This window comes from Eublepharis macularius, chromosome 5, assembly GCF_028583425.1.
Source record: "Eublepharis macularius isolate TG4126 chromosome 5, MPM_Emac_v1.0, whole genome shotgun sequence".
In the NCBI taxonomy this organism is placed as follows: Eukaryota; Metazoa; Chordata; class Lepidosauria; order Squamata; family Eublepharidae; genus Eublepharis; species Eublepharis macularius.
The window spans coordinates 171094833-171118600 of NC_072794.1; the positions used below are offsets into that span (position 1 = coordinate 171094833).

The 23768-nt window shown below is 49.0% G+C and overlaps 2 protein-coding genes across 3 annotated transcripts; one reads left to right on the forward strand and one right to left on the reverse strand.

Annotated features, from left to right (window-relative positions):
• Positions 1 to 1626: 1626 nt before the first annotated feature.
• LOC129330446 (proline-rich protein 2-like) lies at positions 1627 to 2301 on the reverse strand. The gene has a single exon (XM_054980479.1). The coding sequence runs from the start codon at positions 2299 to 2301 to the stop codon at positions 1627 to 1629; it is 675 nt and encodes a 224-aa protein (XP_054836454.1).
• On the forward strand, positions 1775 to 23394 carry LOC129329972 (cytochrome c oxidase subunit 4 isoform 1, mitochondrial). Of its 2 annotated transcripts, none has more exons than XM_054979741.1 (5): positions 1775 to 1884; positions 7069 to 7165; positions 19161 to 19322; positions 19814 to 19945; positions 22919 to 23394. In XM_054979741.1, the coding sequence occupies exons 2-5, from the start codon at positions 7069 to 7071 to the stop codon at positions 23053 to 23055; spliced, it is 528 nt and encodes a 175-aa protein (XP_054835716.1). In that variant the 5' UTR covers positions 1775 to 1884; the 3' UTR covers positions 23056 to 23394. The 2 variants fall into 2 exon arrangements, with proteins under 2 accessions (XP_054835716.1, XP_054835717.1); XM_054979742.1 differs by having other exon boundaries at positions 7069 to 7156.
• The last annotated feature ends 374 nt before the right edge of the window (positions 23395 to 23768 follow it).

Sequence of the window (23768 nt, forward strand, 5' to 3'; positions counted from 1 at the left end):
AAAATACTTTAAATACTTATAGATACTGTTTACTGTTTTTCATCTATGGAATGTGGATTGACTTATGTAATGATTTTTAAAATATTTATTAGTATTTATTAGAGCATGAATCACATTGCACCTTAGAATAACTTATAAATATTTATATAAATTAGTGTCTCTATGCGTGTTGTATAATTACTTTATCCCCTCAGTGTGGTTTTGCCACTGAGTTTCTCAGGTCTATTACCGGGGGTGCCTCTTGTATTTTTGCATGGGATACAGACTCTGGCAAGGGCATTCTCTCATTTCACTTCTGCCACCAAATCCTGGTCGGCTGCAAAAGCAACTTGAACAGCTTCTTGGCTCAACAGCATTTTTTGGGACTATGAGTAAAGTAGCGTTTAATGCGAGAAATGCGCCGTGGGGTGCAATATGTGCAAATTGTGAGGGGTGCAACATTTGCAAATTGCAGCCCTGCAAGGTTTTGTTTGGATTCTGGCGATACAAAGTATGTTGGTCGGCTCGCAAAAACTCCTGCCACCGTTTTTAGGGTTCCAGGCAGCAAAAATAACGTCTTGTGGCACCTACAAGATTAACAATGTTATTGCTGCTTCTGGGGCCCATTTCTTTGGCTGCAATACTAGGCAGGCCTTTTACAGAGGAGGATATACCAACACAAGCAGCTGTGACAAGGGGGCATGAACTGGAGGGGGTGAAGAAGAAATGTAATCAGGTAAGATTCAAATCTAATGAAGACAAATACAGAGACTGTGTACTAGTTAACACCTAGCAATCCTTAACAGAGTTACATCTGTCTAAGCACATTAACATCAGTTGTCTTAGAAGGGTATAACTATGCTTAGGACTACAGGACCTGCTAAGTCCAAGGTCAACCCTCCATGGCCCACCTTACAGGACTGATGTGAGGATGGAATGGGGAACCACGAATGCTGCCCTGTGTTCCTTGTTGGAGGCAGGGCAGAAAGAAGATTAGAGAGTCAGGGCTCCCTTTCAGTTCTGATCAGGATGTGTGAGCCTCTGAGCATGTGTGGGGTGCAGTTCCCTCACAGCCGAGTAACCACAGCCAGTCCTGACGTATCTGGGCTTTGGGAGTTTGCCTTCCGGTGAGACTAGAGCCCCAACTCCTCTTTTTGAGAAACAGCATCTCAGTTTCCCTTCCTGTGAAGTGGGCACGAAAAGGTTTCCTGGGTGAATAAACACAAAGAAAAGCTAGTTTGGAGCACTACACAAATAGCTGGAAAGGGGGAGCGGAGGGGAGGAGAGAGCCGGACCTCGGGAACCAGCCTCTGGCTCGCCTCTTCTCCTGAGCAGTGCTCCGAGAGAGGACTCTTATCTCAGCGGGCCTGTGGAATCTGGCCTGGCCTGGTTGGCAACCGGAACCTCCCCTGTCCGGCCCACGCCCTCTGCTCTTGAGTTGCCAATCTCCAGCTGGGGCCTGGAGTTCTCCTGGAACTAGAACCAGTTCTCCAAACAACACAGATCAACTCCCCTGGAGAAAGGGGCAGCTCCGGAGGGTGGAGTCTATGGTAAACCACAGAGCCTAGGAGAACGAAGCCTTCCTCGGGCGCTGCCTCCGAATTGCTCGCACTTCCCCAAGCTGGAGTTGGCACCTTGAGTCTGCTCCTAGCAGACGTTGTGCAGCCGCAGGGAAAGGGAGGGAGGCACTGCCGGGCCTGGCCTGGGTGGGAAGGGGAAGGGGCAGGCCGAGGGGAGGGGAGGGGTCCCGGGCCGGCCCTCGCCGGGCCCTGTGCTATAATAAGAGTCTCTGGCCGGCAGCTGTTGCTGGCTTGGCCGGCGGCCAGGCTGCAGCCCGCTGCGCTCGGAGGAAGCCTCCGGCCTCCATTTCCCAGGGCTGCCGCACGGCTCCTCGCTCGCCCCACCGTGAGTACGCGCCAGGCCGGCCCGGACACGCAAGCGCCGCACGTCTGAAGCTCGACGGCCGCGCCTCGCGGGCGGGCAGAGAGCGGGGGGCTCGGGGGGCGGCCGGCCGGCCGGGGGAGGGAACTCGGGCCGTCTCCGCTCGCCCCCGCTTCGCCGGCCAGCTCCCCGGGCGGGCCTCCTCGCGTGCAAAGCGGCTCGGCGAGGCCGTGGAGGCGGAGAGAAGCCGGGCTGGCCCCCCGCCCCGTTTCGGCCTCCCCGGTGGAGCGGGCGCGGCTGCTCTCGCCTTCCGAACCCGCCGCGATTCTCGACTCGTGGGTAGTTTCGGGGGCCAGCCGAAGAGTTCAGCAAGTTTTCCCGGGCACGCTGTGGCAGTCTAGCTGCCCTCGGAGGTGCCCCCGGGCTCCGGCCTTGGGCCATGGGGACAGCCCCCCACTTGGGGTCGGGGGCTGGGCGGCTGCCCTCCGGCCCCAGGGCTGCTCCGGCCCGGTGCCCTCCTTCCCCCGCTGCTAGAGGTCACCCAGGACGGGGCGTCCGCTCCCCTCGCTTCCGGCCGGCTGCTGGGCAGGGGGTGAAGCGGCTGTCAGCCAGGCACGGCGGCGGGCGGGAGCGGGAGGGCGGCGAGGAAGGGGGGCCCCCTTCTCTCTGGCTGCCCCGGCCGAGGGGAGGGGCGGGAGGGGGGCAGGGTGAGAGCTCCAGTTCTCTAGGGACTCCAGCGCTGACCCAGCCGGCAGCTGGTTACCGTCCCGCTCCCTAGGGTTACCAACTTTGGGTCGGGAAACCCCTGGAGATTGTTGGGGGTGGAGCTTGGGGAAAGGTGGGGTTTGGGGAGGGGAGGGGCCTCAGCAGTGTATAATGCTGTGGAGCCCCCCTTCCAAAGCAGCCATTTTCTCCACCGAAACTGATCTATGTCATCTGGAGACCAGCTGTAATTCTAGGAGCTCTCCAGTTCCCACCTGGAGGTTGGCAAACCCCCCTCTATCTCTCACACGCGCGCGCGCGTGCGCGCGCGCGCGCGCACACACACACACACACACATACACACACTTATCTTGACAGTGTTGTTTTCTCTGAGGCAGCTGGCCCTTTCAAGGGCCAGTGGACTTTGACAGAAGCCGCTTCAAAGAGGTCCATGCCCGTTATCTGATCACGCCATGCTGCTGTCTGGGGCATGATGCAGGCACCTCCTTCCCGGGTGCTCAGCTTGGCACGGTCCCATCCAGGCACCATGGAGGCAGGGTGCAAGCAGCTATCAGATGAAGTCTTTTGCCCGTGATTCTGTGCAGGGCTGAAATACAGCCAGCGAGGACATGCACAGGCTATATCAAACCAAGGCTCTTGTCTCCCGCTCTGGCCAGCCAGGGGGAGGTGGAGATAGATTCCTGTCAGGCTATGGATGACAGGAAATGGTAGACAGGTCCCTGTACCATTACAACAAGAAGTCCAAGCTCTTGGTTAAATGGTTTTATTCAGAAATCCAATCATTCCCATATATATCTCCATAGAATTACTCAGAGGCAAAAAAGCACCTCAGCAGTACACACTTCCTTGATAGGAATAGAAACTTGAAGAAAGTACAGCTCTAAATACCCACTCATTCCCCCCTCCCACTTAGACCACAGGAAAGGGTCTAGGAATTTCTTCTGGAGTTTATACATCAGCCTAGACAGGACAAAAGGCATGAGTAAACTGTAACATTTCAGACAGTACAAGGTCACTTCTGTGAGCTTCAAAGAAAAGAGATAAGGCAGCTGTGTTCTCAGGCTGCTGGAGAAATGAAAGCTATGGTTAGAGCATTTGCAAAATGAAATTAAGGTACAGCGTTGGCAGTGGTTCACCACCTAGAACAATGACATGGATGTAGGGGTACAGACATGACAGATTCCTCTCCAGGCTCTGGTGATTGGAGGCAGATCCGTGCAGACTGAAGCTTCCATTTGGGTCCAGTAGCACCTTAAAGACCAACAGGTCTTTACTGCTACAGACCAACACGGGTACCCGCTTGAGACTGAAGCTTGCATGGGCTGAGGCTCGGATTACAGAAATCTGAAACAAGCATAGGATGTATTGTCGAAGGCTTTCACGGCCGGAGAACGATGGTTGTTGTGGGTTTTCTGGGCTGTATTGCCGTGGTCTTGGCATTGTAGTTCCTGATGTTTCGCCAGCAGCTGTGGCTGGCATCTTCAGAGGTGTAGCACCAAAAGACAGAGATCTCTCAGTGTCACAGTGTGGAGAAGATGTTGGCAGGTCATGAAATGAAATCCGAAGAGCAATCAAACCCAGGATGAATCAAACAACCAAGGAAAAACAGTCTACTACAGGAAAAGTGTTTTTGCCATATATCAAAGGAATTACTGATCAGATGGGAAAGCTTATGAAAAAGCATAACCTTCAAGCAGTATTCAGACCCACCCGAAAAATACAACAGATGCTACGATCAGCAAAAGACAGTAGAGACCCCCTCACCTCTGCAGGAGTATACCGTATACCCTACAGCTGTGGACAAGTTTACATCGGGACCACAAAGCGTAGCATCCAGACAAGAATAAAAGAACATGAAAGACACTGCAGACTTGGACAACCTGAAAAATCAGCAGTGGCTGAACATAGCCTAACTCAAACAGGGCACAGTATCTTATTCCAGGACACCAAAATACTGGACAACACTTCCAACTACTTTGTCAGACTGCACAGGGAAGCCATTGAAATTCACAAGCATAAGCAAAACTTCAACAGGAAAGAAGAAACCTTAAGAATGAACAGAGCATGGTTTCCAGTTCTGAAAAACACCAGGCTAACAAAACACTCTATCCCCGACAATATCCCTGCAGAGAAGATTAGCACATCAAGCACCAATCCATATGCAAAAGAACCTCCTCAGGATACAGTGAAGCCTCCCGCCATTAGCATTCCACACCCTGGGAAACTCTTACAGGATGACTCAGCTCAACCCCACCCCTCCTGAGTAGATACAAATGACCTGCCAACATCTTTTCCACACTGTGACACTGAGAGATCTCTGTCTTTTGGTGCTACACCTCTGAAGATGCCAGCCACAGCTGCTGGCGAAACGTCAGGAACTACAATGCCAAGACCACGGCAATACAGCCTGGAAAACCCACAACAACCAAGCATAGGATATTAGACATGATTCCAAATGCAGATACAATGCAAAAGAAATGGTATCACGTGCGGGGGGGGGGGGGGGAGCTGACAGCCACAGCTAGAGCCAGTTTGGTGGAGTGGTTAAGAGTGTCAGACTAGAATCTTGGACAGCCAGGTTCAAAGCCCCACTCTGCCACGGAAACTCACAGGGTAACCTTGGGCCAGCTGCACCCTCACAGACAAACCTACCTCACAGGGTAGTTGTAAAGGTACAGTAGAGGAGAGGAGAAGAACGTAATCTGCCTTTGGTGCCTGTCTGGGGAAAAGGTGGGGTATGAACGAAGTAAATAAATTAGATATAGTGCAGGAAAATGGTATCACATTAGTAGAATTGCTTCCACGACAAGAGGATAATACATGCAGCAAATTGATGAGAACATCTTATACACAGTAGTATAGCGCACAGTTAGTATCCCTTAATCCATATGGGTAGCCCAGGTGAACCTGATCTCGTCAGATCTTAGAAGCTAAGCAGGGTTGGTCTTGGTTAGTAATTGGATGGGAGACCTCCAATGAAGTCCAGGGTTGAAGAGGCAGGCATTGGCAAGCCGCCTCTGTTAGTCCCTTGCCATGAAAACCCCACCAGGGGTTGCCAGAAGTCAGCTATGACTTTTTTTCCAGCTTTAAATAAACTTTATTAAAACAGAGAAAATTGTACAATAATAGCTTAAAAACAACAAACGTCATGTTAGAAATCAAAACATTCAAAGATGCTAAATATTAAAGTAAGAGCCCCGTGGCGCAGAGTGGTAAGCTGCAGTACTGCAGCCCAAGCTCTGCTCACAACCTGAGTTCGAGCCTGGTGGAAGCCGGGTTCAGGTAGCCAGCTAAAGGTTGACTCAGCCTTCCATCCTTCCGAGGTTGACTCAGCCTTCCATCCTTCTGAGGTTGGTAAAATGAGTACCCAGTTTCCTGGGGGTAAAGTGTAGACTGGGGAAGGCAATGGCAAACCACCCCGTAACAAAAAGTCTGCCAAGAAAAGGTGGTGATGCGACAGCCCCCCATGGGTCAGTAATGGGTGCTTGCAGGGGGACTACCTTTACCTTTTTACCTAAATATTAAAGTATACACAAGAATTACTAAGTAATTAAAGAACACTGGGTGAACTAAATTTACAATCATGGATAGAACTACAGCTAACGATATATCCACATCATAAAAGTAGGAACCGTTTGGGGTAGTTGAAGTGGAATATTGCTTCATTTCTTGTTATAACGTCAGTTATAGGTTGCCATGTTTCAGGAAAATCAGAGATATTATGGTCTGACTCCATCTGCTTTTGTTGAAGTCAGCTATGACTTGACGGCACTCTCCACCACTCCAAATAAATCAATAAATGCAGCCGTAGAAAAGAGCAAGAGTCCAGTAGCAACTATAAGACTAACTAAATTTGTGGTAGGGTATGAGCTTTCATGTGTCATAGCTCACTTCAGACAGACTAACACGGCTACCGAAAAATAAAAAACAAAGCAGATTGATTGGTCAGCTGTGGCCCAGGTGCAACCACCTGTCAGTGGCTTTGTATGCAGAAGGTTCGAGGTTCAATCTCCAGTTATCTCCAGTTAAAAAGGATTACGTAAGAGGAGACGCAGAAGACCTCAGCCCGAGAACCCGAAGAGCTGGTGCCCATCAGAGCAAGCAATGCTGATCGTGATAGACCCAGGGTCCAGTTCCGTGCCCTGAACAGATGTTGAATGCAAACGGATTCCATCCACGAACAAGAAATGATATGGCTATGCAATGAAAGACAGAGGCATAATCCACTCGAAAGTTCTCCAGAGGGAGTGAATGGGAGCCCCACAATTAGATGCGAGATTTCAGATGGGAGACATTTGGGGGTAAGGTTAGGGTCTCCCCCTCCCATGCGAAATCATTTCCCCAGCCCGCCTACATTTCAGCAGCAATGGGTGCTGGCTGGTCTCTGCTTTGAGTCCGCTGCTGTGGACTGCTTGCGCCAAGGCTGTGGCACAATGCCCTCCATCCCTCGCTTGACTGGTCATGTCTCTGCTCTGCCCCCCCCAGATGCTGTCGCTGCCGTCCTTGCGCATGGGCATCTTGTCCAGAAGAGGGATCGTGGCCGCTGCAAGTGTCCGAGCAGCCCATGGACACGGCGGACATGGTAAGCGAAGTCCCTTCCTCCTTCCTTTGCTGCCGAGGTAGAATGACCTAAGTAACAGAGTCCCGACAGAGTAAGTTAACAAAAGAATTCAGGACCACCTAAGGACGCCCACTTCAAAAGAGAACACTCATATATTCAATACAATTACAATTTGCCAGATTGCATGCAATTCATACAATATTCAAAATCCATTCACAACGCAAAGTTATATTAATACAGACAGTCTTTGTGACGAGACCCAAAAGGGCTCAGTGCGGGTATAACAAGTAGTCCATAACCACAGCTATATAGCTAAATACATGAATCCATAAACAGAATAACTCCGTCCAATGCAATCCAATGCAACAATGTAGCTGGCCAGGAAGGCACCGTAGGTCATAAATCATGTAGAATTATCCATCTGACGGGAAACCGGTACAGAGTCCCGTTTCTGGAATCCCTTTCTCAAAGATGGTATATGTGCACTCCAACATATCCTTCATCCACTTTTGACTTGCACTTAAGCCCTCAGTAACATAACATGCTGAGTCGAGCAAAGGCTGCACAACAAGGTAGAATGACCGCCTGCCTTGGGTTTCCTTAAAGCGAGCAGAATTGGAGTGGATCCAAATTAGCCTTGTCTGGTGTTCTTCAGGGCTTGGACAACGATTGCGAACGGGTCCCTCCCTTGCTGTGTTGTTTATTGTCTCCATGAACTTTGTAGGAATCAGAGGTTGCTTTGCTTTTCTGTGGTCGTTACTGATGCTCTTGCGAGTGAATCCATGCCCTGCCTCTTCTGCAATGGAAGGGCAGCTTGGTTAGCTCCTGAGAAAACTGCTGAGGTATGACCCCTCTTGGTAGCAGAACTGGACAGTAAGGGAACCTATTTATTTTTTTATTTAACAATGTATTTATGACTTTTCAAAAGCTCAAGGCAGTTTACAAGGAAATGCTCATATAAAACAATTAGCAAAACACTTAATACACATCAGGAAATACAAAATATAAAGAGTCCAGTAGCACCTTTAAGACTAACCAACTTTATTGTAGCATAAGCTTTCGAGAACCACAGCTCTCTTTGTCAGATGCATTGTCAGCTTTCAAGAACCATAGCTCTCTTCGTCTGATGCACCGTCAGCTTTCGAGAACTGACAAAGAGAGTTGTGGTTCTCAAAAGCTTATGCTACAATAAAGTTGGTTAGTCTTAAAGGTGCTACTGGACTCTTTGCTATTTTGCAACTACAGACTAACACGGCTAACTCCTCTGGATCAGGAAATGCAAGATCTACAAAACGAACCAACCGTCCTTCATTAAAAGCAAAGGAAGGAAGTGTTTATAGCCCTTACAAAAGGCCAGGAGGGACAAGGCTTCTGTTACTTCTTCAGGGACCTGGTTTTGAAAAGTCCCTGCTAACATAATTCTTATGTTACAAGGGAAGAACCACCAACAAGCACCAGGGGTGGCTCTAGGTTTGAGAGAGCCCTGAGCAAAACTACTCCACCCAGGCCCAGTAGGCCCCTGCATTCAAGGGTAGACCAATGCGCACATAGGAAAATATGACCGAGCATGAGCTGCTGATGGCCACATCCTCTCACCTATGTGCAAGAGTGCATGCATCTGTGCCCAAATGGGGGTACAGTGCCCTGTGCGTGTACAAAATGCATGCAGGTTCTATCCATGTCTCTCTTGCATGTCTGTGGAGTGCCCATATTGGCATTGGGCAATCACCCCTTTTGTCAATTGGATAAAGCAGTCCATTAGTGGTTAAAGGCCCAGGCTAGAATCTAGGAGACCCAGGTTCAAATCTCCTGCTCTTCCATGAAGCTTGCTGGGTGACGTTGGACCCGTCACACACTCTCAGCTTAACCTACCTCACAGGGCTGTTGTGAGTACAAAAAGGGGGAAGGGAAGAACTGTGTGCACAGTTCTGAGCTCCTGGGAAGATAAAAATGGACTGACAGATGGATTGATAGGCAAGAACTGGTTTCCAACTCTCGAGTGACAGTCAGGCTGGCACAGGAAGACAGAGTCCAGCAGGCTGAGGAAGGTCAGTCCCAGCCTATGAAGAGCACCTTGAAGCGAAGCCCAGAAGAATTAGCAAGCAGCTGACACAGACGCTTACAATCTGAGAGTTGAACAGGGCTTTAAAGGCCATCCAGTCCAACCCCCTGCTCCATGCAGGAAACTCAAAGGCAGCACATCCAAGAGAGGACGGCCTGGCCTCTGTCTGAAGGCCTTCTCCAGCAAGGGAGAGCCCACCGACCTGCACCCCTGCTCTCATTGGTAAGAAGTTTCTAAAAACGCTCAATTGAAATCTCACTTTTCTGTAACTTAAGCCCATTAGGACTAGTCTTGGCTTCCAGAGATGAAGAGAACAAGTCTGCACCCCTGATCCCTGCTGTTTGAGTTAGGCCCGTTTTATTTTTAGCCCTTTAAATTTTGGGGATATTTTATGGCAATCAGTCTATTTATTGGAGCAAGATTGGAGTCCTGTAGCACCGTAAAGACCAACGGTTAAGTGGTTGGACTGCAAGTCAGCTCTCTGCTGGTTCGAATTCCACTCCTGCCATCAACTCAGCTGGTGACCTTGAGTAAGCCACCTCTCTCCATCCCAGCTGCATTGTGGGGATGATAATAACACTGACCTTGTTCAGCTCTCTGAGTGGGGCACTCATCTGTCTAGAAGAGCTGCTGTAGCTCAGTGGTTAAGTGGTTGGGCTGAGAATCAGCACTCTGCTGGTTCGAATTCCTCAACTGCCATGAGCTCAGCAGGCGACTTCGGGTAAGCCACGCCTCTCGGCCCCAGCTCCCAACTGTATTGTGGGGATAATAACAACACTAACTTTGCTCACTGTGAGTGGGGAACTAAATTGTCTAGAAGGGGGGTATAAAAGAACAGTTATTTGTAGAACTGTTGTACCATAGTGGTTAAGTGATTGGACTGTGAGTCAGCACTCTGCTGGTTCGACTTCCACTACTGCTATGAGCTCAGCAAGTGGCCTTGGGTCAGCCCCTCCTCTCAGCCCCAGTTCCCCAGCTATATTGTGGGGATAATAACAACACTGACTTTGTTCACTGCTCTGAGTGGTCGCTAATCTGTCTAGAAGAGCTGCTGTAGCATAGTGGTTAAGTGGTTGGGCTGTGAATGAGCACTCTGCTGGTTCGACTCCCACTCCTGCCATGCGATCAGCAGGGGGCCTTGGGTCAGCCCCTCCTCTCAGCCCAGCTCCTCAGCTGTATTGTGGGGATAATAACACTGACTTTGTTCACTGCTCTAATCTGTCCAAAAGAGCAGTATATGAGTACACTGTTATAATTATTATAAGACTTGGGATGGGGTATCAAACAGGGAACCAGTCCCATCCCACACCTAGAAATGGTCTCGGGCTTTGATAGAGCAGCTGCCGAGCACATCTGAAGCCACATTTTTGTTTTGAAGACGGTTTCAAGGGATGCAAAGAGGGACCAATTCCTGTCATGCTGCTACCTGCTTTAATACTTGCTGGCAGCTTGGCTAGTCCCTGAGCAGCGCTCAAGTGTCGGACAAAGATCTTGAGACGTTTAGATTAAATTCTCCACTGGGACATGAAGTTTGCTGGGTGGACTTGGGCCAGTCTCTCACTGTCATGTTAATCTATTTCACAGAGGTGTTGGGGGGATAAAACTGATGAGGGAGAACCTTGGAACAAGGGCAGGAGAAAAATTAACAGGATAGATCAATCCAGGGCTCATTTTGAGGGGGAACGCGCAGGAGCGCAGTTCCAGCAGTTCCCCAAAGAGGTCACGTGTCAGGTGGCCCCGCCCATCTGACTCTCGGCCATTTTGGGCCCGTTTCGGCATTGATTGGGGCTGAAACGGCCCGGATCGGGCCTCTGACAGGTGGTGGATCACTCTCCCACTCAGCAGTGGCCCAATCCTGACTGTTTTGGGCCCCTTTTCGGCCATTTTCAGCCCTTTTTTGCCATTTTGGGCCCAATTTTGGCCCTGAATGGCCAGGATTGGGTCCAAAACAGCCAGGATAGGTGATGTCAGGGGGTTGGCATATGCAAATCAGTTATGCTAATGGCACACTTCTGGTGATGTCAAGGGGCGTGGCATATGCTAATGAGTTGTGCTAATGAATTTCTCCAGCTCTTTTTCTACAAAATGACCCCTGGATCAATCGATTGCATATGGCAGAGTTGGGATTTTATTCTCTGGTTTCTGACGTTAAGACTACTGTAGGCCAGACTAATATGATGTGAATGGAAAATTATTTCACTAAATTGCCCACTAGTTTATTTATGCATTTAAAAAAAATTCTCTCCCCATCACGTCTGGCTACAGATCCAATAATATACCATATGTAATATACGAACTCATCTTAACCCCAAAGATCAAAAACCACGATCACTTACAATTAGCCTACAAGCAATATTGGAAAAGAAACATAAATCGTATTTAAAGTTTTAAAAATGCAACAAAACAATCTCAAAGATTTGTGCCAGTCAATCACCAACAGAAATAGACATGAAGAGGAAACGATGTACAATTCACAAAACAGAGGACATGCCAAAGGGGATGGAGGGAGGGCACAACAGAAGTTTCACCAAAAAAGGCTGCTTGTGCATGGAATATAGGACACCCCCCCCCCATTAGATGGGAGAGAGACTCCAGGGCTGTCTGAGGCTTTCCACTTTAAACAGGATCAAAGAAAGGCGGCCTTTGCTCTGGTTCAAAGGGGGTGATACCCGAGTGACTGGGCAGTACATCCACATGGACTCTCATCTCCACCTGCAGCCACTACCTAGTGGGGGCGGAAGCTAAGATTTGCATTTCCTCTGCTCTGGCCCTTTAAAGGGCTTTTTTCTTTTTCCAGATGAGCTGCAGTGTAGTTTTACAGTGTTGCTCAGCTGGGAAAGGGGAAGGGAAGGGGGAAGCAGCAGACAGCATGAGGACAGGGCGTTGGGGTGGTGGTGTTTGCTGTTCATTCTTGGATTTGCATCGCTTGTGGCTGCTGCCATGGCAGGGAGCGCCTTTTCATACCCCTTCATAGAACATGCAGCCAAATACCTCCTCCCTTGGCACTGAGAAGTCAAACAAAACGGACAACTGAAGAATGGTTGAGGGAAGTGTGTTTCACATAAGAGGGGCCATCACTGAGAAAGCCCTGCTCTTCTTGCCAGCCTCAGCGGTTGAGGGCAGGCAAAGAGGGTACAATGATCCAAAGGGCAGGTATTACAGGAGCACGTGCTCCTTTGTTTGTCCTGCTATGAGGCTGCTCAAGTCAACATCCCTGAAACGAATTGGTGTCTGGTGCAATTCGGACCGGTGAAATGTGTTTCTCTATAACAAATGAATTCTCCCTAGAAGCTAAAATGACAAAACTGAGGCTATCATACTTTGGTCACATTGTGAGAAGACGAGATTCTCTGGAAAAGTCAATAATGCTAGGAAAAGTGGAAGGCAGTAGGGAAATTATTATTATTATTATTATTATTATTATTATTATTATTATTATTATTATTATTATTTCTAAACTGCCCATCCTCAGGGCCTCTGGGCAGTGAACAACAGTTAAAATCAATAAAAACAAGAAAACAATCATTCTAAAATCAACATACAATAAACAGTAATAAAATAAATTAATCAAATACATTAAGGTGCAATGGTGGGGAGAACCCTCCCCCACCCCAAAGGTGGGAGGCCAACATGGCACTGCCCCCTTTAACCATCAAACACCTGGCAGAACAGCTCTGTCTTACAGGCCCAGCGGAATGATAATATGTCCCACTGGGACCGGGTCTCCATTGACAGAGCGTTCCACCAGGCTGGGGCCAGGACTGAAAAGGCCCTGGCCCTAGTTGAAGCGAGGCGGGCTTCCTTAGGGCTGGGGACCAGCAGTAAATATTTATCTGCTGATCAAAGTAGTCTCCGGGGAACATACAGGGAGAGGCGGTCCCGAAGATATGCCGGTCCCAACCCGCTCAGGGATTTGAAGGTAAGAACCAACACCTTGAACCTGATTCAGAATTCAACCGGAAGCCAGTGCAGCTGGTGCAGGACAGGTGTGATATGTGACTGGTAGGATATACCAGTCAGGACCTGCGCCGCCGCATTCTGGACCAGTTGTAGTTTCCGGATCAGGCCCAGGGGTAGCCCAGCCTAGAGCGAGTTACAGTAATCTAGCCTGGAGGTGACCGTTGCATGGGTCACTGTAGCCAGGTAGACCTAAAAGGAGATGGCTGGACTCAATAAAAAAAAGCCACATCATGCAATTTGCAGGATCTGAGCAAGTCTGTTAAAGATAGGATGTTTTGGAGGTCTTTCCTTCATAGGGTCGCCATAGGTCGGAGGTGACTTGATGGCACATAACGCACAACATAAGAAATGACAGTCAACACTTCGGAATTTTCCAAACTATCTTCCAACGGCAGCTCCATGTATTGGGTTGGATTCTGCCGGGCCATTCTGCTGGAGGCAGCTCTTTCCTCTGGTTCAAAGACCCTTCCCTGGACGCATGCCCCCTGCACGGGAGGATCAAACACAAAGCATGTTGCAATAATCTGACTTGGGTGAGATCAGCAGGCAGACCATTCCGATCTGCTCAGACCACTAGTCTCTGCCGTAGCCTGTCGGGGCTCTCCAGGGCATCAGGCAAAGGTTCTTCTAGGCCAGGGCAACTGGGATTGGAACTGAGCTTTTTTGCAGACCGGGAGAGGGAGGGCTGGAAGGAACGAGCTGGTGCCAGGCTCTTGTGGCCTCTTCTTATATGCCGATTGCCACTTTGGGGTCAGGAAGGAATTCTTCTCCAGATTGGCCAGGGATCCTGGAGGTTTTTTGCCTTCCTCTGGGCATAGAGCAGGGGTCAATGGGGGAGTGGAGGGGAGGTAGCTATGATTTTCCTGCACAGGGCAGGGAGTTGGACTAGATGACCTTGAGATGCAATCCAGCTCTATGTTTTTCTGTTTCTGTGCCCTGACCTTGAGCCAGGGCCTTCCGTTTATGCAATATCAGTTTGGAGAGAAACGGGCTTTCCAGAGGAAGAAAAGTGCAGAACTAGGAGTCTCTTTCCCAAAAGAAAACAGCTGCCAAGGACACAGGTGATTTGTAGTGTGCCAACTCTTGAAGGGGGAAATTCCCAGAGATTTGGGGGTGGAATCTGGGGAAGGACATGAGGTCAGGCGGATATGATGCCATAGAGTCTACCCTCCAAAACTGCTATTTTTTCTTGGGGAACTGATCTCTGAAATCTGGAGGTCATTTGCAATCCTGGGAGAACTGCAGCCCCCACCTGGAGTTTAGCAACCCTCTAATTTGCTGTATATATATATTAGTATATGCTATATACTAATATAAAACCGTACATTCCCAATGGACATTGCTGCATATAATAATGAGATAAAGTGCCTACTAGATACAAGTGATCTGGTTGCTGATTAGTTCCCCAAATGAGGCCCTCGTTCTGTCCCAGTAAAGTGCTGGGTGGTTGAATTGCTTGTAAAAAAGTGACAGCGGAATTGTGGTGGTGTGGGCTATTTAACAACAATAACAACAACATTGGATTTATATACCGCCCGTCAGGATAACTTAGAGCGGATTACAAAGTATGTTGTTATTATCCTCACAACCCCGTGAGGGGTGGAGCTGAGAGAGCTCTGGAAGAGCTGTGACTGCCCCAAGGTCACCCAGCTGGCTTCAAGCAGAGGAGTGGGGAATCAAACCTGGCTCTCCAGATTAGAGTCCTGCCGCCCTTAACCACTACACCAAACTGAATCTAGTAGCACCTTAAAGACCAACAAGATTTCCAGGGTATGAGCTTTCAAGAGTCTGAGCTCCCTTCATCAGATACCTAGCGTGGAATATGTGACATTAAGCCATTCCAAAGGCCACATGTTCTACTAAGGGACTGCTCTAATTGTCAGGAAGTTCTTCCTATTGTTTAGTTGAAAACTCTTTCGATTTAATTTCTTTACTTCACTTTATTTGGTATTTAGCCCTCCCTCCCCGCAAGCGGGCTCAGGATGGGGTACAACATTAATAAAATATTCATAATTATATAAATACAATTAAAATCATATCATAAAACCATAACTCAGGTGGCCTATTGCACATTCCTGCCCTCAAATACAAAGAGGGAGACACCCGGACGGACGGGATGTCGTTGGATAGGAGAAGGCGACGGGAGGCTCAATGATGGTTGTAATACTGGCCTCAACCATATGCCCAGTGGAACATCTCCGTCTTGCAGGCCCGCCGAAATGATACCAAATCTTGGCGAGCCCAAGTTTCTTCAGACAGAGAGATCCACCAGGTTGCGGCCAGGACCGAAAAAGGGAGGGGAGGGATTTCAACCTGTCAGTTCTGGTCTGACCTTCTGGGGCGACGTGGATGGCTCAGGGTGCTTTGAGCCATGTTTGTGAAATGCTCCGGGAGTCCCGCCAAGGTCACCTCTTTCTCCCCGGCCACTCAGCTGGGCCCAGTTGCTGTTCCTCTGATGGCCACAAGAGGCTGCTAGAGCTTGGCTGGCCCCTGCTGAGCTCCAGCAGGCTACGCCATGCCCTTGGCGGTCGGTTGGCCCCCCTTGGAAGAGCCGGTCAGGAGAAGAGTTTCCTTCCCTGTAGAAAAAGACCAGAGCACTTTGCAGATGGCAGGCAGGGGATGGCAGAGGAGGGGGAGATGCTGTTTGCTGGCAAAAGCAGGGAGAGAAAGTCGCCATGGAGGAGGGGCTGGGTGTGTGTGTGACATGCCCTTCTGCTCCTTCCATAGCAAAGTACCTCCTAATCCAGAGGGGAATGATGCGTGTTGTGTTTCCAACTCCAGGTTGGGACATTCCTGGATATTTGGGGGCGGAACATGGGGTGGTAAGGTTAGGGGAGGGCAGGGACTTCAGCGCAACATAATACAACAGAGTCCGCCCTCCAGAGCAGCCATCTTCTCCAGGGGAACTGATATCTTTGGCCTGCAGGTCTGTCGTAGTTCCAGCACAGATGTGCAGGCCCCACCTGGAGGCTGGCAACCCTATCATACCTGGAAATCAAACCCTGTGGGTGGAAGGCCTTAGGAATCATAGAATAGAATCATAGAATCACACAGGGTTGGAAGGGTCCTTTAGGGTCATCTCCTCCAACTCCCTGCAAAATGCAGGAAATTCCCAAATACAAACAGTGACCCTTGCTCCATGCCCAGAAGATACCACACAATACCAGGACACCACTATAACGAATGTACATATATTCCTGTCCACATGTAAAAGTGCAAAGTGCAAAGTGCGATGTGTTCAAATATATACAATACAGAAATACACAGTATAATCATATACAGCACATATGTTGTTCAAACAAGTCTTTACAGTCCGTACAGTTCCTTGCTTTCATTTAAAGTGCAACATGCAAAAAATTTTTTAAATGGAAGCCCATGGAGAGAATCGTGGAAGATGTAATCACATTCCCAGTCCCAAAATTCAAGATTTATCCAACAACGCCGACAGGGATGTGCAGGCAATTGTCATTAACCCGTTTCGTGAGAGAACTCACTTCATCTTGGGCATACAAAAATTCAGACTGGATACAAGAAAATTGCAAGAACCAAACTCATTCTCTGAGGGCTTGAGAAGAAGGTGGTGTTAACGGAGTCCGTTAACACCACCTTCTTCTCAAGCCCTCAGAGAATGAGTTTGGTTCTTGCAATTTTCTTGTATCCAGTCTGAATTTTTGTATGCCCAAGATGAAGTGAGTTCTCTCACGAAACGGGTTAATGACAATTGCCTGCACATCCCCGTCGGCGTTGTTGGATAAATCTTGAATTTTGGGACTGGGAATGTGATTACATCTTCCACGATTCTCTCCATGGGCTTCCATTTAAAATTTTTTTTGCATGTTGCACTTTAAATGAAAGCAAGGAACTGTACGGACTGTAAAGACTTGTTTGAACAACATATGTGCTGTATATGATTATACTGTGTATTTCTGTATTGTATATATTTGAACACATCGCACTTTGCACTTTGCACTTTTACATGTGGACAGGAATATATGTACATTCGTTATAGTGGTGTCCTGGTATTGTGTGGTTTCTTTGCAACAATTGTTCCAGGGCCGCCCGTGGTTTTTCCCATGCCCAGAAGATGGCAAAACTCCATCAGGCCTGGGGGAAATTGCTACCTGACCCCAAGGTTGTGATCAGCCTTACCCTGGGCATGTAAGAGGAGGCCCCGAGAACTAAGCCCTGATGTAACCCTTTCTGCCCTCCCTCTCACGGAGTCATGCTGTAGCCACGCCAAGACAGCTCATTTAACGTGTTTTCCGTATTGCATGTACACGTGCAAAAAACAAACCAACACTCCAAAGTGAAAGGAAACAACTAAAAGACAGAAGGGAACGGAAATATTTTCTTTGGCCCACAACAGCCCGTCTCTGTTATTATTATTATTTACTTATTTTATTCATACCCTGTCTTTCTCCCCAATAAGGACCAAAGTAGCTTACATCACTCTCCTCGCTCCCACTTTATCCTCACAACAGCCCTGTGAGGTAAGGCCACAAGGTCTAACCACCACAAGGTCACCCTGCGAGCTTCCGTGGCAGAGCAAGGATTCGTATTTGGGTCAGCTCAGCAGAAGGGAAAACCTCCCGTGGACCAATTAACCAGAGCAATCAATAGCAATTCTTGATATAAAGATACATTTAAAGTGCCAGTGCAATAAATATGTGTGTGATGGGCCAGTTCATTTCCGTCACCATCCCTGAGGGAGATATTCGTGATCTGTGTATTTGATATCAATGTCAACTACGCCCTTGAAAAAGTCCTTTTACGAAACTGGTCGTTGGGCGGGACTCTTTGGACTTCTCCGGTTCTGGCAGCCTTAATAATCCAGGATTCAGTACCTGCATTACAGAAGAGAATATTTATTAGTCACAGGGATTTGTGTGACTTTGTGTACTTACCTGCCAACCGAGAGCGTCTTGTTGGAAGCATCTACTGTTGACCTCTGGAAATACAACGGAAGACATGGATACCGAGTAATATAACTCTACTATTTAGGGCTTATGTGATCTGTGTATCTTGGACGTCGTATTTATGACTATTTATTCTTGATATTTATATATAAGCAGGTTTATTTATATTGTAGTACACATATTTATTGCACTTGTACTTTAAAGGTATCTTTATATCAAGAATTGCTATTGATTGCTCTGGTTAATTGGTCCAGGGGAGAGTTTCCCTACTGCTGAGTTGACTATTACCTGTGGTAGCCTCTTTTGTTGGATATAATATTTGAATCTGGGTCTCTCAGAACCCAGTCCAACACTCTAACCACTACACCACACTGGCTCTCTCTGTTGCTTGTTCTTAGCAGTGATATTCAGAGATGGACTCAACGTTTAGTTACCTTACCTAAAAGCCATTGAGAGAACTCCCTTCCAAGAATTTGCCTCTTTTAAAAAGCTATTTAAACCAAGGCCAAACTAGACATAATATTAGGGATTAATTCCCAGATGTGTGTTTTAGGGCTATGTCGATTGGGACCACAGCGCAAGGGAAGAAGGGGAAATTCTCTTTGGCACAACAATGTTTTCCTTATTAGAAATATCCCCCCCCCCAACAGTCTGCTTTAAGCCCCTTGAGGGAAATAAGGCAGCTACCTATATTATGCCTAGATTGTGTGTGCACGCGCATTGGATTTCTGATCAAAGAAAAGGCTCAGGGCAAAGCATGAACGCCCAGTTAAGGTTCCCTTTTCCTTAGTACCAAGGCCATAATCCATATGAAGCCATCTTGCCCATGGCTGCTTTTTCCAAGTTAAAACCACATTGGGGGCTCTGATCACAGCATCAAGTGTGATTTGGCTCTTAACGGCCCACATCATGTCTGGTGGACATGAGTTCCATAGGCGAATGGTGTGAAATTCTTTTCCTGCCTCTACAGCCAATCTCCTTCACCAGGGGACCCCCGTTATAGACTCATCAGTGAAGGGGACGGAGGTTGTGGCTGGGCCCTGCTGATGTCCTTCACTATAGTTTTTCTCTGCCCCAGTGACTACTCAAGAGGATCTCTCGGCACCCCAGTATTACGAAAACCGCAACCACCCACTTCCTGATACCCCCTATCGCAAGGAACTGGACACCTCCCAGAAGAGCCTGAAGGAGAAGGAGAAAGGATCGTGGAAGCAACTGAGCAATGAAGAGAAGTTGGCCTGTATGTAAAAGCCGAAGCAGCCCAGGCGGGTAGCCTCCGGGGGGTGGGGGGAGGGCTAGAGGCTCCCACAAGCAACCCAAGCGCTTGTTCTTACACTACTTGTGGGCAAGCACATATATTGCAGTGTGTAGAAATGGGGTGATAAGGAGGGTACCAGTAAGGGGGAGGCAACCTGGATAGCCCAGGTGAGCCTGATCTCGTCAGATCTCAGAAGCTAAGCAGGGTTGGCCTTGATTAGTAATTGGATGGGAGACCTCCAAGGAAGACCAGGGTTGCAGAGGCAGGCAATGGCAAACCACCTCTGTTAGTCTCTTGCCGTAAAAACCCCACCAGGAGTCCCAAGCCACACATGGCCCCAGCACCGAGGAGTGAAGGAGGTTGTGTGGCTGACAGGTATGTCATAATCTGCCCGTAATGGTGGTGGTGGAGGAGAAGGTGAAGGACCCTTACCCGGCTGGGTGCTTGACACGGATCCTGCTCTTCTTTTGCAGTGTATCGACTGAAGTTCCACCACAGCTTCGCGGAGATGACCAAGCCAACCAACGAGTGGAAGACGGTGCTGGGTGGCATGTTCATCATTTTCGGCCTCACGGGATTAGTTGTCTTGTGGCAGCGAATTTATGGTATGGAAAGAGGCTGAGGGCGGAGATGGAAAGCTCTGGCCATGTTGTTGCAAGAACTGTCACCACTGCTTGGTGGGGTTCAAGGGCATAACAGGCGGAATCCCAACAGGTGCCGCTTCCCCAGACTGCTGTATTGCTGTATCGAGGGATTTCTTCACCTGTTGGGTTTGGCCTACCGGGAAGAAAAGGAGGCAATTGCTGCTGTAGTATAGTGGTTAAGTGGTTGGGTTGTGAATCAGCGCTCTGATGGTTTGACTCCCACTCCTGGGCAGGTGGCCTTGGGGAAACCGTGCCTCTCAGCACCAGCTGCCCAGCTGTATTGTGGGGATAATAATAATATTGACTTTGTTCACTGCACTAAGAGGGCACTAATCTGTCTAGAAGAGCTGCTGCACCACAGTGATTAAGTGGTTGGGCTGCGAATCAGCACTCTGCTGGTTCGACTCCTACTACTGCCATGAACTCAGCAGGTGGCCTTGGGTCAGCCACTCCTCTCAGCCCCAACTTCCCAACTGTATTGTGGGGATAATAAAAACACTGACTTTGTTCACCACTCTGAGTGGGGCACTAATCTGTCTAGAAGAGTAGTATATAAGCACAGTTATTATGAAAACTGCTGTAGCATAGTGGTTCAGTGGTTGGGTTGCAAATCAGCACTCAGCCAGTTTGAATCCTGCCATGAGCTCAGCAGCTGGCCTTCGGCAAGTCACTCCTCTCAGCCTCAGCTCCCTAGCAGTATTGTGGGGATAACAACAACACTCTTTGTTATCCGCTCTGAGAGGGGCACTAACGTGTTTGAAGAGCGGTAAATAAGTGCAGTTATTTAATTTGAGCTCACAAAACAGCAGGGAAGGTTTAGTCCAAGTTGTAGCCCCAAGCAAGGGACACCGTCTCCTGCCCAAGCCGAGTCCCTGCAGCTGTGGCTGGTGGGGATATGAGTCCCGTTGCCTTGCACACCATTCATAGCCGGGACGACCACAGCTCCTGTGATCTGTTGGCACCCTCTTCGTTGTACTGCTCAGATACTCACTTGGGTGGCTTGGCTGGAGAACCGGTTCTTCGGCTTCCAGCATCAGACATGGAGGAGGAAGAGGAAGTACCTCCTGTCTCCTTAACATCAATGCAGGAACAGGGTTGGGGGAGGCATGGCTTTCCTTACACTCCTATGGCAAACAGAGGGAAACTTTCCGGGGTTTCCGCTGCTGATTCAAGGTCTAGAAGCTCCTTCTTTCCTTGAACCCTCTTCCCTTCTCTACTGGCCCCAGCTGAAACAAGAGGATGTAGCTTTGTCATTGGATGGGGTGTGGTAAGAAATCCAGCCTGCTTGGTTGTGTAAATACGCACCACTTGGGTGCTAAGCTGATCGCTTGGAACTCTGCAAAATGCTGGCCTGGGCACCAGAAGGGCTGTTCGCCTTGCTACCAAGTGCTCAAAGACTCTGTGATAACAGAGAGCATCTGGGACTAGGTTATCTAGATGTGCTGGCAGCTGCCATTGGGCAATCCCCACCCCTCAAGTTTTAGCCACTCTTTCCACAGCATTTGGTTAAATCTCTGGGATCACCAAGGTTAGGTCTGCACACACCACCACGGAATGAGGTGGAAGAGTGGACTTCATCTGGCACGTGGCGGAGATGGCATTTTTGAATGCTCTCTGAATGTCACTGCAAATAGTAAACTATCACATTAGGGTCCTAGCGCAAGCCGCTTACTGACGTACTAGTTTTTTATATCCAACGAGTTTAAAAAAGTATCTGAAAAATGTGACAACCCTCGCCTCCGGTAGTCTGAAGTGATATAGACTGTTCTATCTTATGAAGTAATTTATGCTCTGCTTTTCAATGGGGACCAACAGTTGCTTACATTGTTCCCTTCTCCTAACAACCACCCTGTGAGGTAGGTTAGGCTGAGTGCACGTGACTGGCCTAAGGTCACCCAGCGAGCTCTCATGGCAGAGTGGAGAATCAGACCTGGGATTCCCAGATCCCAGACCGACACTCCAGTGATTACACCATTCTGGCTTATTCTGTTTGTTGCAGTAGAGCTTCAGTCTTAAAAAAAACCCCTTTTTAATAAAGAGCCTTTCCTTTTATGGAAGCTGGCCCGCCTCCTCGACCATTTTAGTTTCCCAATTCTAGGTCATTTTCAATTCCATTACAGCCTTTTTGGGATGGAGCAATCAGACCCGTCCACAGTGTTCCCGACATGAATGGGCCATAAATAGTCAGGATGCGGGACATTGTGATCTTCCTCCGTTTAGAAGACTTCACCGTCCTGCCAAAACCACTTGGAAATATCAGCTTCCATTGCATCTGCTGATTGCAAAATATGGAAAGATGTGCAAAGCAACCTCAAAGCATCAGATTTTGCATTGTTAAGCACCAGTAGGGAAATCGCACTTCTTCCAGCAGAGGGCGTCCATGTTTCCCCCTCACCCCCACCCCCACCCCCACCCCCACCCCCACTCCAGGCCTCTGCCCACAGCTGATCTGCCTGGACCTTTGGGGAGTAAACAAACCCAGCTTCTGCTCCTGAAAATCAGGGTGGGGAAGAACAAAGCAGCCGCTGTTCTGCGTGTCCTGGTCGGATGCCCACAGAGCTGTTTTCCTGGATTTGCAATAACAGCCCATCCGCCAAATGAGAGAAAGGGCGGTTCAGTTCCCTGGCTTTGCAGCAAGAACATCTCTGGAGGTTTTCTCTTCGTGGTGCTTGGAAAATCCATAGGCCAATTTATGCCCGGCACAAATTTAGAGAAACCATGAACGTTTTCTCAAGGCTGCTGGAGTCAGGGATTGGTTTGCCTGGGTCCAGAATGTCCTAGCTAGGAAGCTGAGGATGGCCCAGTTGTTGGGGTCATGGGAGAGGTTCCCTTCTGTCGGAGGGACAGCGACCTTCCCTCTGGCCCTTGGATGCTGTACCAGCTCCTTCTCCTCCCGCCCCCCATCTCACTGGCTTCTCCCTTGTGTGTTCTCAGTGTTCCCTCCGAAGCCGCACACCCTAGAGGATGACTGGAAAGCCATGCAGGTCAAGCGGATGCTGGATATGCACATCAACCCGGTGCAGGGCTTTTCGGCCAAGTGGGATTACGACAAGAACGAGTGGAAGAAGTAAACAGCGGCACCCTCCAATTCCCGTCCCCCCCAAGCAGGATTGGGCTGCCATTCCCGTGACAGGACCCTGGAAGGGCAGCAGAAGACAGAAAAGCAGGGGTCAGGCCCTGCCTTTCCCTACTGTCGGGTAACCCTTTCTTGGCTAGAGCTTTCTGAATTCATCCAGTGTGCCTTTCCCCAAATCTCTCTTCTCTTGTCTTATGCAAGGGAGTTTGGGAATGGGCAGCTAGTGGCTGCCTTCCAGGATCGGGGTATTTTTCCTTCCTGCGTGGCCTTCCCTTACTCGGCACCTCCTGAGTTAATCTTTATTCACACACAATAAAACACTCGCTCGATTTCATGCTCTCTGCTGCCCCTTCTTTTGTGCATCCCCTTTGTGGAGCGAAGATACTTCCTGCCCCGTTTCTTGCCAGATGAGGTCCGTATGTCCCTTGGGCAAAGGTGCAAACTGCATCCACGCCGTCTGACCCTTGGGACCATCGAGCCAGCTTTTGCCATTCAAAGAGGGCGTGGCTCTCCAATATTGCAGGGAAAGGTCTTTTAAAGCCCTGCAATATGACCCATTTAACGGGAGAGGGCAGGAATGGAATCCGGGACCAGGACTGAGAGTGACGCCCTCCCCGCCTTAATAAGCAGGAGGATGTCTGCTTAAACCAGCGGCCCATCTGACAGCTCGTCGTGGCCAATCCGTCAGATGCCCCAGCCGTTTCAGGA